At 36.5% G+C, this 16487-nt stretch overlaps 2 protein-coding genes across 15 annotated transcripts in view; one reads left to right on the forward strand and one right to left on the reverse strand.

Moving 5' to 3' along the window:
* On the forward strand, positions 1-7036 carry LOC135947917 (venom protease-like). Its single transcript, XM_065496912.1, has 4 exons — positions 1-159; positions 2881-3275; positions 4293-4619; positions 5797-7036. The coding sequence occupies exons 2-4, from the start codon at positions 2883-2885 to the stop codon at positions 6226-6228; spliced, it is 1152 nt and encodes a 383-aa protein (XP_065352984.1). The 5' UTR covers positions 1-159; positions 2881-2882; the 3' UTR covers positions 6229-7036.
* Positions 7023-16487, reverse strand: part of Graf (GTPase regulator associated with FAK) — a 27311-nt gene continuing 17846 nt past the window's right edge. For 2 of the 14 annotated variants that reach the window (XM_065496898.1, XM_065496908.1), the window contains 18 exons: positions 16375-16485; positions 15908-16012; positions 15766-15840; positions 15548-15617; positions 15368-15468; positions 15218-15312; positions 15082-15163; positions 14280-14394; positions 13994-14215; positions 12911-13016; positions 12697-12856; positions 12459-12638; positions 11017-11278; positions 10240-10350; positions 9282-9342; positions 9043-9129; positions 8684-8763; positions 7023-8017 (listed from right to left, as the gene is read on the reverse strand). In XM_065496898.1, the coding sequence (XP_065352970.1) occupies positions 7926-8017; positions 8684-8763; positions 9043-9129; positions 9282-9342; positions 10240-10350; positions 11017-11278; positions 12459-12638; positions 12697-12856; positions 12911-13016; positions 13994-14215; positions 14280-14394; positions 15082-15163; positions 15218-15312; positions 15368-15468; positions 15548-15617; positions 15766-15840; positions 15908-16012; positions 16375-16485 (2115 nt within the window). In that variant the 3' untranslated portion in view covers positions 7023-7925. Of the gene's footprint in view, positions 8018-8683; positions 8764-9042; positions 9130-9281; positions 9343-10239; positions 10351-10958; positions 11279-12458; positions 12639-12696; positions 12857-12910; positions 13017-13993; positions 14216-14279; positions 14395-15081; positions 15164-15217; positions 15313-15367; positions 15469-15547; positions 15618-15765; positions 15841-15907; positions 16013-16374; positions 16486-16487 lie in introns of those variants that run through there. The other 12 variants (XM_065496899.1, XM_065496901.1, XM_065496903.1 and 9 more) reach the window with 12 other exon arrangements.

Consider the following 16487-nt stretch of genomic DNA (forward strand, 5'->3'; position numbering starts at 1 on the left):
CGCATAAAAGCAAAAACGGCTCCTACGGGCGCGAAGAAGCGAGCAGACCGCACGCTCTGAAAGACAGACACACACACGTCGCATTATTTTATTGTTTGTTTTGTTCTCAGAAGAAAAGGATTGCGTTTCACTGCTCATCCACCTGATATGCTTTCGCAGGTAATTTTCCACCTTTGATCTGTGCATAAAGTGACGCGCAATAATTATTTTTTGCGTGATGCTCTTTTATCTTTTCTGACGTTTCTTGATATATATTTCCTTCCGTGAAATATCTAGAAGGTTGTTATATGTGTATATTTTTATATTCTTGCATTGGTCAATACAATACAATACAAATACATTAAATATGACGATTTAAAATCAAGAAATGGCAAACAGCACTAGCAAAATAAAGCTAAAACTACATATATCCTTTACAAAATAATATCACGCCGCACATTTTATTTATTTATTTGGGAAGTCACCTGACAGAATTGAACATGAGCAAGGAAATTGCGTACACTGCGCACGTTGTCATTTTCCTCATCTTGCGGTTAAAAATCTTATTTATTGAAATAGTCTCTTGAGTAATCTCAATTAAATGTTAAGGAGCTATTTTTGCTCTCCGCTCCACAACAGGAACCGAAAACAGTAATTCCGAATATCGCGCCGTAAAAACACCAGACAAATGGATAAACTCTGTTTCGGAAGTCCACATTAAGTGTCATATATTATTTCCTTACAAGTTTCACATGTTAAAAATTATAGCGGGTTGGCGTAACTACCTTGACAGTGAAGCATCAAACAAGGTTAAATAAATTATAAAAATATAGGAAAGAGAGATAATAAATAATGTTTTGTTAGAGTACCTCATGATGACAGAGTGGCTATTAACCGTGATCCAAGTTTTGTTCAAAAAATGATCAATACAATTAATTCGATCTCACGTTGGTGTTTTGTTTTAAAATTTTGTGCACTGTTATACTTATTACTAAAAATTTATGTTAAATATTTTATTTAAAGATTTATTTAAGTATAATATTCTGCTAACATTGTTAGCCATTTCTTACTATGATTAAAAAATGCATATTTTTAGTGTATAAAACTTAAGTCATCTCAGAGTTTATAATGATAGTTAAAAAATAATAATTACTTTGTTTCTTAAAAATGTCTATACCATATAATCGAGTCAGTTGTATTTTTTGTCATTTAAATATCTGCTTTTATAAATATCAGATCACAATAATTATAAAAACTACACCATAAAGAGTGCGTCTATTTTAGTTTTTCTTTATAATTTCTAAAAAATAGACCACCAACACCATTAGTTTGAAATTTTTATTAAATAAAATAATAAATATTTGCATAAACCTTGTTCATTGTCTTTTACCGTCAATTTGCTATTAAAAATAATTATGGGTTGTTGATTCGCCTATGTGTGGATCCTTTTTTTATTTCAAGGCTGCGCAGTTTGATAAGAGGAACCGATAATTCCTCATATATCCAGAGTGCGCGTCTTTGCTGATGGCGTGGCTGGGGTAATAACCATTTTTCACTGTACAAAAGCGCGTTAATGAGTGTTGGCCTTTATGCCCTCTTTTATATTTGCCTCTCGCTAGCAGTGGCTCTCCGGCCGCGTTAGTCAGACACGCGGATTTTCCTCTTTCTCTTCGCTCCTTCGCACGTTTCTCGCTTGCTCTAATCCCCACGAGATGATCGTGCGTGGCGGCACCGAGTGTGTTTATGAAATTTGCAAAGGTCACTCTAATTTGCCTCGAAAGATTGTTTCAATCATTCAATTTTTTTGTTTTAGTTGCACTATCGAACCAAAAATTATTTTAAATCTATATAGCAGGATAAAAAAGTAAAGTAATTTTTAATTAATTTGCTAGACACGTCAATAAAAATAATAATCAATAATCTCATATCTAAAAGAGGATACACTTTTATAGCTTTTTTGTTTCGTCAACTAAAACAGGTGATCAGTATGAAGCTTAAAAAACAATATAGCGGTCTGCGCATCCACGAGATTTTGGACCAGCGGTGGCTGAGCATTTTTGCCGGCAGCTTGGCGGTTGACAAAATTTTAATAGCGTTTTTAATAGTGCTTGATTGCCCAAAAAAATGGAAACTATTTTTTTCTCCTGCACTTTTTGATCGGTGGCAGAGTCCTCCAACAATACATAATTGTTTATTCACTTTTATATCTTGTTTACCTTTACCTGAACATGTTTGATGTTGTGCTTTGATCCTTCTTATTAATGAATAGCTGTAATTTTGCTGACCGGGTAATTTTGGGTCACGTCGTCAACCACCAGCCACCATGTATTTGACAAAGCTGTGCCCGCCGTTCAAAAAGTCGACAAAAATGCTAAAGAATAATTTGCCTTCGGCCATTCAGGGCACTATCGAACTTTTCACTTTTAAAACTTTGTCAGCTGCTGCCTAAAGTTATGCGGTACAGATCTTTTACCAGAGTAAAGTAAAAATAAAGTTCTCGAAAATCTACCAATTTTAAAGCTCTATATCACAAAATCCACACTTCAAGCCAATTGTTAATTTTGATAATGCTTCATAATTATTTAATTAATTTGCCGTATAATTTTAGCTAAAAAATCACTGACGAATTTTTCAATTTTCTTCCAGTGTGAAAAAGCCCAGTTTTTTCACCCCGCAATTAAAACTTTTAATTTTTTTTTCTTTAAAAGATCTTCGATAGCTATTTAATTTTTTCCTTCTAAAACCAGCCTCTTTTATTTTTAAACAAATTCTTTTCGGACTCTACAAACATGTCCCCGCATGCGAACACAACGCACGTGAGAGAGCAACTTCCCAAAAGCGGAGATTCCTCATCGTCTCATGGTTACAATTATTATTTGCGTGTGTTTATTTTATTTCCAGGTATGGCCTTCATCAGATTGGCCGTGTTTTTGAGCGTGCTGGCGGCAGCTTCCCCGCTCCGCTTTAACTATGGTCAGGGTGCGTCGGGGTGCACCGCCCTTTCAGTGTGCGTGCCCATCACCGAGTGTCCGAGTGGGCTGAAGGCCCTGAGAAACAGGCAGCCGCTGCCCTCTCGCTGCGGATTTAAGGGCAACGTGGAAATGGTTTGCTGCCCTGACCTTCGCGCGACCTCGGCCAAACCTGTTCCGGTAGGGCACGGGACCAGCACCACAGAGAACAATTCTGTCAGGAGGCGCTCGCCGCCAAAGGTTGGCGCCAGGTCGGCTGAGGCCTGTCGAAAATACTCGAAAAGTGCCTTTCCCAGGATTGGCCTCTATGTCAAGAATGGAATCGAGGTAATTTGTGACACAGATGGTTTTTACATGCGATGATGATGATGATGATGATGTGTGTTTTGTTGAATCGTTTCCCTACCAAATTCAATTCATTTTTTCTGCAATTTTTTCCTGGAGAAAATAACGACATTTTTAAATTCCTATATGGAAAGAAAATACTCGAACAGGTCCAGTTTCTTGCTGAGTAAAAATAATTTTTAGAGTCAATACACATTAATAAATAAAGAAAAGTTTGGAATTTTTCCAGGATAAAATTAAAAATAAAATAAAACCTGCTAAAAAGGCGCTAAATAAGTATGAAGCTAAACGTGTTTTTAAAGCAGGAACTCGTACATATTAAAAAATTGTATTATATCATATAATTATCATATCATTATATTATCATATTAAAAACGTTTGATATGCAGAATCTCGATGCCAAAAACGAGAAAAATTTTGTCAATATTAAAATAGAAAAATTTTAAAACTTGCATTTTTTGGCAGATAAAAAATTAAATTCCAGATGAATTCATGGAGGCTGAGCTTTATATATTTCGCTTTAAATTATGATGTATTAACTGTTAAAAACTGTCCAGCTGGTTAATAAAAGTCAATTTAAAGTCAGATTAAAAGTGAAAAAATAGAGATTCTTTAAACCTGATTTTAGTACATTGATTTCAAATAGAAGACTGAAAAAGCTATATTATATGAATCAAAATTAAATCGTCAATGTCTTACTAAAAAGTCCCTTTTCTATTGTTTCAAAATCGTTAATTCATAAACCAATTTCCATATTTAAATTAAAATATTCAGTTTCAACCTACCCTGACCATTTTTTTTAATTGTTCAAATTTAGGTAAATAGGTATTTGAGGGTTTCTATCGCACCTAATTAGAGTAAAGCACAATAATGAATGATATAATTTTTGTAAACTATACAAATTCTGTCGGAATTTAAATGTTAAAATTTAAAGAGAAAATTCAAATCGTTTTAATTTAAAAAATTAAACCTTTATATTTAAATATATGAATTTTTAAGGCTGGTCCTGGCGAGTTTCCGCACATGGCGCTGCTCGGCTTTAAGTACGACAAGGACCTGCAAAACTCAGGTCGCACCCTGACCAAGGGAGTAAATGCGTCGTGGTCGTGCTGCGGCACCCTGATCCACGAGCGGTTCGTGCTGACGGCGGCGCACTGCGTCGAGAGGGAAACTCCGATCGTGGTGCGCCTCGGAGAAGTGGATTGGAACTCTGACGATGACAGCGCCCAGCCCAAGGAATTTGCGGTTCTCGGAAGCGAGTTGCACCCTGAATTTAACCGGATCAGCCTGGCGAATGACATCGCACTAATAGAGCTCAGGACACAGGTACAAAATTAAAATTAGAAAAACATCTAAAATGAAGCTTCAGAGCCTTAAGAGACATATGTTAACTGCAATTCAAAATGAGCGAGTTTTATCGATATTTTTTTAGTTTCATTTTAGTTTCAATTTATTTGCTTGATTCTAAAATGAAAAATTGTATGTACCTAAATATCAATTTGTTGCTCATCGTTGACTTCGTTTTTATTTACATTTAAATATGAAAAATCAACCAGAAGCAAACACCCAATTAAAATAAAGTCTACGTGGCCCCACCTTTTGTGCAATTTTTTAATTTTTTACTGCAGTTTAAGAATTCCACACATGTACCAAATTAAAATTAAATTTATTCAAATTGAATGGGAAACAAAATTCATGTTTAAACAAATTCAAACTATTAGGTATTTTCCAATTACTTGAATTGAAAATTCGATTTTTTTTTTAAATTCCCGGCTTGGTTGTTTTAAGAATTATTTACAGAAATAATTTTTAGCGAAACGAAAAAATAGAAATACGCAACTTAGAAGATATTTTTTGCTTTTATTCTGCTAATTTTGTGCGTTAATAGGAGCAGATTTTGCGGATTTTGTTCCAATTTTATTGACAATTTGTTATTCTAGGCATGACCTCCACTACTCCTGTTTTTTTTATAAGTTCCTTTCAAACAGAGCTAGGAATTTGGAAGAACTCCGGAGCTAATCGTAAATCTGGACTAATCGTAAATCCCATATGGAAATGAATATAATTTACTAAATTTAAGAAACAGCATTTATATTTACAAAAACATGTAAAATCAAATTTTGAAAAACCTTATGTGTAAAAATTAAAAAGTTATTCATTCATAACAAAACTTTTTAACATTTTATTTATTTTGTTTTAATTTTAAAATATTCAATATTTTGCGATTTTTTCTAACTAACCATAATTTAACCTTTGTTTGAAGTTTTTGTTTGTAAAATATAATAATTTATGCTGTGCATCCAGAGTCGCTATACTTAACAATATAAAATAAAAAATAAATTAATCTTCATCCCTCACTTCTTTGACGTTGCTAAATTAGACTGCAAAATATAATTTATAAATTATCTTTTAATTTAATCATCCTGACAAAATCTCTCAATTTTGATTTAAAATTAAAATCTGAATATTTTGTTCCTTATTTTTTGACTTTGATGAACCCCAGGTTCCATTCAACTGGGTCATGCAGCCCGCGTGCCTGCCAGCGCCGAAGGAGAACCAGGACGCGTTGGGGCAGGACCTGCTTGTGACCGGCTGGGGCGACACCGAGTTCGCCCCGCTGTCGGCCACGTCGTTGCTGATGAAGGCCAGCCTGCGCGCCGTGGACTTCAGGGTGTGCAACGCTACCTACGCCGGCACCCAGGCGGGTGGCTTGCGCCAGGACAAGCAGATGTGCGCCGCCGACCCCAAGGGGCTGGCCGACGCGTGCCGGGGCGACTCGGGCGGGCCCCTGCAGCTCAAGGTCAAGGACTCGCAGCTGATGAAGGTTGTTGGCGTCACCAGCGCCGGACAAGGTTGCGGAAGCAGTCCAGGACTCTACACCAGGGTTTCTGGATATGTTGATTGGATCGAGGACATTGTCTGGCCCAGCAAGTGAAAAACATTTGAATTTAAAAGTGCGTTTCATAGATTTTTTTTTAAAGAGATTTGAAGATGGTCTTTTTTGCGGATGTTATTTTGTGTATTGACAATTTATTTAATTGAATACCAATGAGCTAAAATCTAAAACTATGATATTATATATTTTTGTCATTTTCATTTCAAACAGAAAATTTGCAAATCTGTGATTCACTTCATTGGTGCTGATAATTTTCATCTCTAAATATCTATCAAAAATTAATGTATTATTTTTATATAAAAATTTTCTGGTTTGAACTTGGCGACTATTTTTCTACTTAAATTACAAAGGAATATTGACTTTATGGAATTTAATACTCTCAATGAGCTAACAATAAGAGGGAAAAGGCTTTTTAATATTGAACTTAATTAAAATCCCTAACAAGAGCAAATCTGGACTTATTTTCATCTTATTGGTGTCTTTCGCGCCACTTTTCAAGCTCCAGGCTGTTTCTGAAATAAGTTTTTGTTGAAATGTGCTAAGATATTCCTGAACTGTTCCTTCCAAATCCTGCAGGATCACACAGTAGTCTTTATAAAGCCTTATTTTTACCATGGAAATTAATAGTAAATAAATATTTTAATTTCCACCATATTTCTAAAAAAATTAGACATAACAAGTTAGGTCAAAATTGATCACTACAAAAATATTTCAGCTGGTCCAACCCCAAGAAATAAAGTTGTATTTTTTCTTGATTCTGTTTGCTCTCGAAATAAACGTGTGCTAATGAATGGTGTAAATTACTTTTAAGGACAATAAATTATACACAAAGGTTTTGTTTTTTAGATGATTCGTGATTTTACTCAATTGCTTGATTTATTCAATTGAAAGAAACTAATCTCTCTCACAAAGTTTTACCGACCGACACAAGGGTTTACGCTACATTGGAGACACTGCTGACTCTGAAAAGAGTTTCTCTTCCAGACACGACGTGTAATTGTAATTATCAATAATAAACAAGCACTTTGAAGCCATCCAGGGTTTAAATTACAACATACAGTCTGTGAAGTACAATAAATAGTGAGGAGAGTGTTGCAATAGTAGTTTAAAAATAATGGTAACAGTACGAGTGTCGCGAAAATCTGGCACGTAATTCAATTAATAGCAATTTAAACAGTAAAATCAACATTGAAATATCACACCACGCTCTATTACCCCTTTAGAATATTGATCTTTGATTATTTTTCTGTGTAAAATGATTTGATGATATGGTGTTGCAGATTGGTTGTGTGTTTGTTTAATTTTATTTTTGCATAGCGTTACAATCGATTCGAAAGCGCTGAAGGCACGCCTGGAGTACAAATTATCGCAATTCTCGCCAGTGTGGTTTTTTCGGTGACTAGTTACTTTTGGACACACTTGTTGCTAATTCTGTTTGTGCACGAGCAAAGCCTGAAGCGGAATCAACAACTTTTAAGCTCCTCCTCCTCCTTTGCCTCGTCAAATTTTCAATGTTTGTGGTAAGCAAATTCGACTTGCTTCTCATAGTAAAATATATAGAGCGCTCACTTGGTTAAAACTATACACGACGATGAATTATTAAAAGCTAGTTTCCATTTCTTTTCTTCAAGTTAAGTTGATGTCGCGATATATTGGCTACACTTTCGTTTGGAATGCGCGTCTGCGTCTCTTTCAAATGCACTCGTGGCAAAATAAAGCGGCACCGAACTGCCGACTTATGGCAAAAACTCGACGTAGTTCTCAGGAACCAGCCCAGTCTTTCCGTTCAGAGTTCCCTCCAACCAGCCTGGCTCCAGTGACCCTCGGACTGAAACAATTAAAATTAACAAATTATTGACTATTGCACTGGAAATTATTTCTTTGCCAAAACCATATATATTTTTTAATTGTATCCTTGTTTCTCGCGGGAGTTTAAGGAATGATGCCTGGACCGATTAAGAATGATATTAGAATAAATAAAATAAAAGGTGAAAATTTCCTATTTGCTTGATAGTGCAGTCAGGAATTGAAACTTTAAATAAATAGCACAGGGAACAAAAACGAAATTAGACTACATTTAATTCTGACATAGGATAGTCTGTGTAAAATTTATTTTAATTTAATATTTCTGACTGTAGAATCAAAACCAAATTTCCACGTCCAACAAAAGAAATATCTATCTTTTGTTTAATATTAAAACCCGATTTAATACTTTCAAAATTGTTGAATTAAAAAAAAGGGATTATGCTAGTTTCATTGGTATCATATATAGATTAAGAAGCTTTTTAAGTTTTATATCGGCTGAAAATGTAGAAAATATTTGATTCAAGCTCATTTGATATGCACGATTATAAGCCAAGAAAAACTCATTTTCCATTAAATTAAAAATCGCAACTTCCTGTCGAGAAAATTCTAATCAGTGTCCTAAATTATACAAACAGTCCAGTTTGTTGAAAAAATAAAATTTAAAGCAGTTTAGGACAACGAAACTTACCATTTGTAATTATTTGGTTTGGTTCGAAGGAGAGTTCTCCGTCGTTTTCGCCTACACAGGCGTACAGCGTTCGGACTCTTCTGCAAAACCACGAAAATCAGTCAGCGCCGGAAAGGAAATTGCATGCAACCATGCTCTACCGAAACGGGTTAAACCTGCATTTTCAGTGGCGAAAATGCTAAAGACTACTCGGTAGGGGGGTTAATGTGTGAGCTAGATTAAAAAACCTAAAACCTAGGTTACTCTAAATAGAAAGAATCAAAATTTTTGTCCAAATAACAAAAAACACAAAAAGCAGAGAGCATGCGGCCGACAGAGAAACTGAGAGTTGCTTGGAGGTGTGTGCATTTTGCGCTCACCTCACATTATTCACACTCGATGGACTAGCTGCCCGCGTACCACCAGGAGAGACCTTTGGGTGCCTACAAAAATTATTTAAGACATCCCTGTGTACCGACACCAGAGAGCAGAACAGACGTGTTAAATGAGAGAGTGAGAGTTAGACAAATTTATGTACAAGTAGTTCCAGTTAGTACCAGAGAAAAAATAAAGAAACTCAATGGAAAACCGCATGACAGTGTGCAGACGAGATACTCACATATTGTTTAATGGCTTGTACTGGGTCACATAATGGGTGTTCAGTCTTGTTCCTGACGCTGCTGCACGAACATCGCAAGAATTATGAATATAAAGACCGAATAAAAGAGGCGAGAAATCGGCATTTGACGTAAATTCTTAGTTTTGAAGGTATTCACGCTTATTTAGAATTTCAGGCATTTTAATCTCCAAAAATCTGTTTCCATAATATGGAAACTTTTAATTTGTGAGAAATTAAATTTTATAAGCAGAAATATAAAAATCAGTTCAGTCAAACAAACACATTGTTTTACTTGTCCCTGACCTGAAGCAAACCCTGGGTAAAGGTCTGGGAACCTGGTTGGTCACCCCTGTCAATAATATGGCCATTATTCAGAAAATCCAGAGGTCGATAGGGGAATTAAATTCAAAATCCATATCTTGACTCAAAATAAAAAAAATTATTAAAAATTCGAAAAATCATTTGATTTTGATGAACAAAAATTTATTCAATAGAGCTCGTCGAGGGGCATTGATTGAAACTAATTGGTGGCCCACTCAGGGCCAGAAAACCAAGTCCAGAAATGTCCCAAATCGCGTTTTTTCAGCTTTAAAAATTAAATAGTTTATAATTTTATTGATTTTATTATTTAAAAGTAACACAATATCTTTCAACGTTTCTACTGAGTGAGGTTGACTGAACTGATTTGTTTGAGAAAACAAAATAATTAAAAATGCACAATGTTTAAGGCCAGAAATACAAAAAATGTCCGAAACTTGTAAACGAACAGTGGCGCCATGTGTAAGCGGCTTCGGACACCAACAATTCACGCAAAATTGCCAATTGGGGAGTTAGTCGCACTAATTTGATGAATTTCTAATAAATCTAATCGAATTTCAAGCGGATCAACCCGCTCTAGGAAGTCCAGCAGAAAGCAAAAAGCGACTTTTAAGCGAGTTTCAGCAGCGGGGATTTTTACCTCTTCCTTTGGCTGGCATGACCGTTTCAAAGTGATCCCTGGACGAGACAGACGACATGGACTCACTGGAACTGCTAGTGTTATTCACATGCTCGATTTTGGCGTCCTCTCCTACAAACACAGGAACGACCAAGCTGACGCACAGAGACACAAAAACGTATTTCTCAACACGGAATGGTCACCAAACATAAAATTCTTGTTTTCCTTCCTTCCAAAATAGGATTACAAAATAAATGATATTGCAACACGTCCTAAGATTTGATCGATGTATATAATTACACAAAATTGACTCTAACAAAATAAGAACAGCAAAATTAGCAGATTTTAATTTCTCACCTAAACTCACCCAGCCCTCTAGAAAACTGGTTTAAAAAACCTAAATTGACCACCAAAAGCAACGAGATACTGAGGTACCGAAAATTTCTAAACTTGTTTATTTACTAGTGATTCCCAAATCGGTAAGAGGATGAAGAAATCGGCCCATCCCGTGATTGCGTAAATGGAATTTTTCCATTAGAAAATAAAAACCGAGACAATAAGGAGAAACGAGAATTTTCAGGTAGTGATGACAAAACCGCCGGTGAGAAGAGCCTTAAAGAGAAAGAGACACGACATGTATAAAATACGGGGAAAAACTTCCTGGCACCACAGACGGGGGAAAACCCAAAGCACGGAAAGCTGTTTGCTCCTCGACACAGGGGCGAGACAGACAGACTTACTTTGAGTCCTCGACCACCCTGGCGCCCGGCAAGTGGCCGAGCTCTGAGGGCAATTTACCAGTCTGCGCGTAGATGCTGTTGGGCTTCTTCAGGGGCAGTGTGTTGGCCGGCGCGTGGTGCAGCGGCGGGCTGCCGCTTGGGGGGCTCTGCGACATGCCCAGCAGGTTGCCCTCGGACGCCGTGTTGGCCGTCGTGCTGCGCAGACTCACCCCAGAGTCCACCCGCATCGGAATGTTCTGACCGGCCATGAAGCCGGCGCTCTGGTGCACGTTGTGCAGACTCGCGCTCAACGGACCGTCGTAGTATGATTTTATCACAGCCTGCCCGAGAATTGGTAAACACTCAGTCAGTATCTTGGGTAAACACCCGAATATAATAATAAGCCTTTCATCGACTCAACCTACAAAATATTTGAAAACAGAAAAAAGAAACACGTTTTCCAAGATTGAGTACCAAAGGAATCCTGGGTTCGTTCCGCTCTGACATGCATTTTCCCCGTCAAAAGTGCTCACTTTTGTGATCTTTGCATTGAAAACATTGAACTAGAGCGTCCATCAGGAATATTTTTTGGCCTCAGTGCATCTTTTCCTGAAAATGATTTCCCGGGTTCAGCCCACTCCAGGAAAAATGTTCTAATTTTTTTTCGGGAAAACCCGAAACGAGAAAGCAATTTCCAGGGAAATTCTGGCTCGCTTGTCATTCCATGCAAATGTCTCGATAAATTTAATTTGGAGTAAAAGGTGTCAAATTTTAGTTTTAAATTAAAATTGATTAATAATGAATTTTGTTTCCCTACCCTGGTTCAAGTTCCCCAAATTTACCATCAGAGCAGTTTCAGGCGAATTTGCAAATTTGGAGGTCGCTTGGACATTGGACGGGATTTTTGGCCTTGATATTTTTACGTGCTATTTATATCTGCTTAATTAATAACAGTTACTTGTTAATAGATGATGATATTCTAGGTGTGAAGCTCGGGAATGGGAGCTTTCCCTATTTATTCGTTATCTCAAAAATCCCTGAAAAATGAGTTCTGTGTAACTCTTGAAAACGTAACCCATTCCCGAGCTTCAAACCTGGAATTTCTCTATCTATTAACAAGTATTTAAAGCAAATATAAGTGTCACCGTGTCACCTAAATATCCCGTCCAATTGACCTCCAAAATCTGGAACTGCTCATCGGGATTCCTGTCTCGAAAAAAGAAACACCCGATCCCGGTCCAATTCTCGTATAACCTTTTATGCTTCTGCTCGGGATCCGAATTTTCCCGGCCTGATGATCGGCTTTCAAAATATCCGAAGAATATTTCACTACCAAAAAATTGAATTTTCGCCCTTTCCACCGAGAATGGCAATATTTGCCAGAAAATCAACCAATATTCAATAGTCTAAATTTGAAATAAATTAAATTTTCCCTTTCTTTTTGTCTTTGTCATAATTTTAATCTTACCAGCTTTGAGAGTATTTTTAATTTAATAATGAAAATAAAAAGGTGATAATTACATGGGTTACTGGAGGAGGGGCAGACTTGTTGGAGGTGCGTTGCAGGTACTGCGTGGAATGTCTCGGTTTGGGTCCAGGGTACGAGTTTGTCATAAGATTGCCCTGGGGTTTTGCTTGGGGCAGAGGCGCCTGCGCCACCTCCGGGTCGGGTGTGGGGTTTTCGGGTTTCGTGCCGAAGAGCTGAAAAATAAAAACCTCGTCTCGTTTATGTACACGCGGAGAAATCGGGCAATTTCACCTGGTTGAAGTTTTCTATCATGATCTCAACAACCACGTTGCAGAACTTGATGTCCATGATGGCGGCGACGGTTTCCTCCTCTGGACGCAAAAGGGTCGGGCCGAAGCACACGCTCACGTTGCTCACAGTCATTAGATTTTTGTCAGAGTGTGACGTAACACTGCCAATTCACTTGGTTAGTTTGTGGGGCGATGTGGGCTGACTCGGTACTTACTTTAATAAATGTCTAATTAGAAGCTTCAGCATGTTGAAATTGGCTTCCGGTAACCTATGCACTAAATTATGGACATCGTTTATTCGTTGCGTCCTTGTCTCTTGCTCTGGAAAAAAATTTAATCAGAGAAATCGAGATAAGTAACTATTTTTATTATAAATTAAACGTTTGAAGTAGTTAGTTGCTGGGAAAAATATAATTTCAGATCGATTTCAGATTGGAGTTCAAGTTTTTCAGGATTGCAGTCCAGATTTTATAATTTGAGGCAAAAAAATGTATCAAATAATTTTATTTTACGTAAAATAACATAATTTAGTTTAAAAAATAGTAGAGTTTATAGATAATTAATTTGATGTAACTCATTATTACAACGAATCGACTTAAGTTTTCTTGCAGCATTTTTTTTATGGAAAAAGGTTTTTAAAATAAATTGGTGAAAAATTCCCAACTTTTGGGAATTATTTCTTATTTGTATGGAACGCCTTTTTTAATTCTTAGTCGGTCAAGGTAACATTTCACAACCTCCCGCACAAAAGGGTAAAATTTTAGGACAGTTTAAGAGCATTTTTATTTTCAAAAACTTCATAAAAATTGAAAATCAATTGATATTCAATTTTTTTAATTGCCTAGATATATTAATGAGTTATTTGCAATTTTCCCAGACGCAATGGGAAATTCAGAGATAAAATAATAACACATCTATTGATAAGTCTCATCAAGTAAATATCATCCTGACTAGATAAACATTATAATTTGAATTAATTTCCTCCATTAAATCCCCTAAGGATTTTAACTTTTGCAGCTTATCAAAAACTCACTAACTCCACCAAATAAAATTCTTCCCGAAAAGATCTTTTATTAATTTGTTGTATAAACCACAATATTAATTATTTTGCCAAAAACTTCATTGTCGAATTTAACACTTAAGTCAGGAATATCAAAACCCATCTAATTTTATCAGTCACTTTCTTAATAAAAAAATCTAAACTCTTAATTATCAATTTTTGCTTCATTTTTCTTTTACCTTTATCATGTATATTATTTTTACTGTATAAAAATAGTAATTTAAAAAATAGTTCTCACTTGCTGCCGCTATGTAGGCAAAGTGGTGCCGAAAGGTCATGAGCGGTTCCGGCAGGCTGCGCAGGTAGTTTTTGAGCGCGCTGGTGATGGTCTTGCTCTCCCACTCAAGGCTGTCGTCCAGATTGAGCTTGTCCACTTTCCGCCGGTCCAGCCCCATCTGCAGCAGTTTGGTCACCTTCGAGTTGACCCCTACCACGCGGTACAGGCCTTGCTCCTCGAGGCCTGTGAAAAAGAAATAGGAAAGTCTTACTAGTGCTGTGCGCACATGTGTGCCGTGTATATTTACCTCTGGCCTCAAGGGCTTCTATGCACTTTGAGACGAACGCGAAGCCTACCTCGTCAAGGGCGCGGTCTTCGCTCTTCGTCACTTTTCCTGGAGTTGTGTACTCCTGCAATGTGAACTTAAATCAATTAATGGTACCAAATCCCTTCATGATTTTTTATTTATGTGAAATAAATTTGTTTTGTTGGGGTAGCCAATTTTAAATTTATTTCATACAGATTATATCCCCCACACATATTTTATAAAAACAATTTTAAAATGGTTTGAATGTTTTAAATGAAATACGTTTTTGATGTTGTAAATTTCACAAATTTTGCCATTCTTGAATAAAAACAAATTTACTGCAAACTTCATTCAATTAAAATTAACACATTCATAGATTGAAATATGGCGGTCATTATATAGGTTCTACTGGATCTACTTGATAACTTGTGAATTCAGTAATTTTTTGCTGAATTTTAGGACCAAATTGGTTTTAAATTTGGGTATTCTAGCTTACTGTTGTCCTCCCAAGGAAATTATTAGGATTCAACGTTTCATTTCTGGAGAAACCATAAAGTTCATTATGTAGCCTTTCTTAATGTGAACCACGCACAATGGTGAAAATGTTTTGATTTGATGATTTTAGCCATTCTTGGAGATTATAGGAAACTGGACAGTATTTCAAAATTGATTTTAACATCGTCGCTGAAATTTGGTTTGTAGACACTTATTAAGTAGACAAATTTAATGGATTTTTAATGATAAATTTTAAATATTCTACGAAAGAAAAAATTTTAACAAAACAGTCAAATAAAAAACTTACAGGTTCTTTTCCTCCCATAACATCCATCCACTTTTTTCTATCTTCTTCAGACAAGGCTTGCAAAGTGTAAATGACCCCTGGCCTGTGAAATTCAAAATAAAAAATCCATCCACACACGAGGATATTCAAATTTTACTTGTCCCCAGAGGTTATGTCGAAGCAGAAGCGTTTATCTATGGAGTCAGATATGCGCCTTACACAAGACGCTAATTTGAAAGTCTCTGTTGGATTCTGCAAAACAAACAAAAATTAGCAACAGATTAATTTTCTTTGAAATCATACGTACAAATTTTCCGGTAATTTGATTGTACGGAATTAATGTGACCTCATTAGTGTCCTTCTTGTACATACAGTACTGTTTGGACCAGGCTGTTGTTCCGAAGGCCTCTGAAATGGCAATGAAATGTTTAGTCTCGAGCAGAGCGGCACACAGTGTCAGAAAAAAATTAAATGAAATCAAACTTACTCTTTTCCATTAAATAAAGATACCCTTGTCGGGTATACATTTTATTGGAAATTCCTAAATCAACCGGATTCTGCAAAACGAGAAAATAACAAAGGAAAAGTGAGAGAAGGTAAATAATGAAGGTGTCGCCGTCATGGCAAGAGACAAACGAACGAAACAGGTGACATGGCGCACACAAAACATGTTCAAGTGGCGCAACACATCAAAAAGAATCTCACCGCGTTCCTCAGCTCGAGCATCTTCTTCATCAGCGAGTCGGTTTGGTCCCTCGTCGCGTCAAAATTGGTTCTCGTCTGCAAATTATGCGCACACTTCAGCACTCACGCACTAACTAAACGCAGCAGCACCCTACACACGTACCTTTTGTATTCTGAATTGCAGATCTAACATGTACGGCTTGAAGTCGTGATGGGTGTCATGTCCTTGGTGGTAAAATGTCAGCCATCCATACATGAAACTCAGCAGCTGGACAGCACAAAAATGGTATCTTAGGAATTTTAATATTCTTTATACGCTATGGCACTAAAGACTCAAAATAAGAAAAGATATGAGAATGAAAACCACATAAATTTTACTTAAAAAGAAGACTAGTTGAAGAAAGTGGTAAAAATTTCTCGTTTCATTAAAATAATTCAATCAGGCAAAAACAATTTTTTTAAATTAAAATATTCTTTTTTTAAATTAAATTAAGCAGTCAACGAATCAAGTGCCTGCGAGAAATACTTATTTTCTCTCTCAATTATAAGTGCAGATGACGAGCATAATATTACTCAAAGGCAAAGGGGAAATGAATAAAACATGAGAAGCCGCATGACGTTATGACGTACCGGCTCTACAAACTCGAACTTCTTCCGTTCCTGCACTTGCTGTAGGAGACAAACGTACTGCAAACTGGCTTGGCAAAAATGCCTCTGTTCCATTTCAAGAGTCGCATCAGCCT

This window comes from Cloeon dipterum, chromosome 1 (assembly GCF_949628265.1).
Source record: "Cloeon dipterum chromosome 1, ieCloDipt1.1, whole genome shotgun sequence".
Taxonomy (NCBI): domain Eukaryota; kingdom Metazoa; phylum Arthropoda; class Insecta; order Ephemeroptera; family Baetidae; genus Cloeon; species Cloeon dipterum.

Bases quoted from the DNA above. Each gene is read 5' to 3' on its own strand.
- LOC135947917 (XM_065496912.1), top strand. From the start codon at position 2,883: ATGGCCTTCATCAGATTGGCCGTGTTTTTGAGCGTGCTGGCGGCAGCT. The intron at 3,276-4,292 runs GTAATTTGTGAC...TGAATTTTTAAG, and splicing joins ATGTCAAGAATGGAATCGAG to GCTGGTCCTGGCGAGTTTCC. The intron at 4,620-5,796 runs GTACAAAATTAA...GATGAACCCCAG, and splicing joins TAATAGAGCTCAGGACACAG to GTTCCATTCAACTGGGTCAT.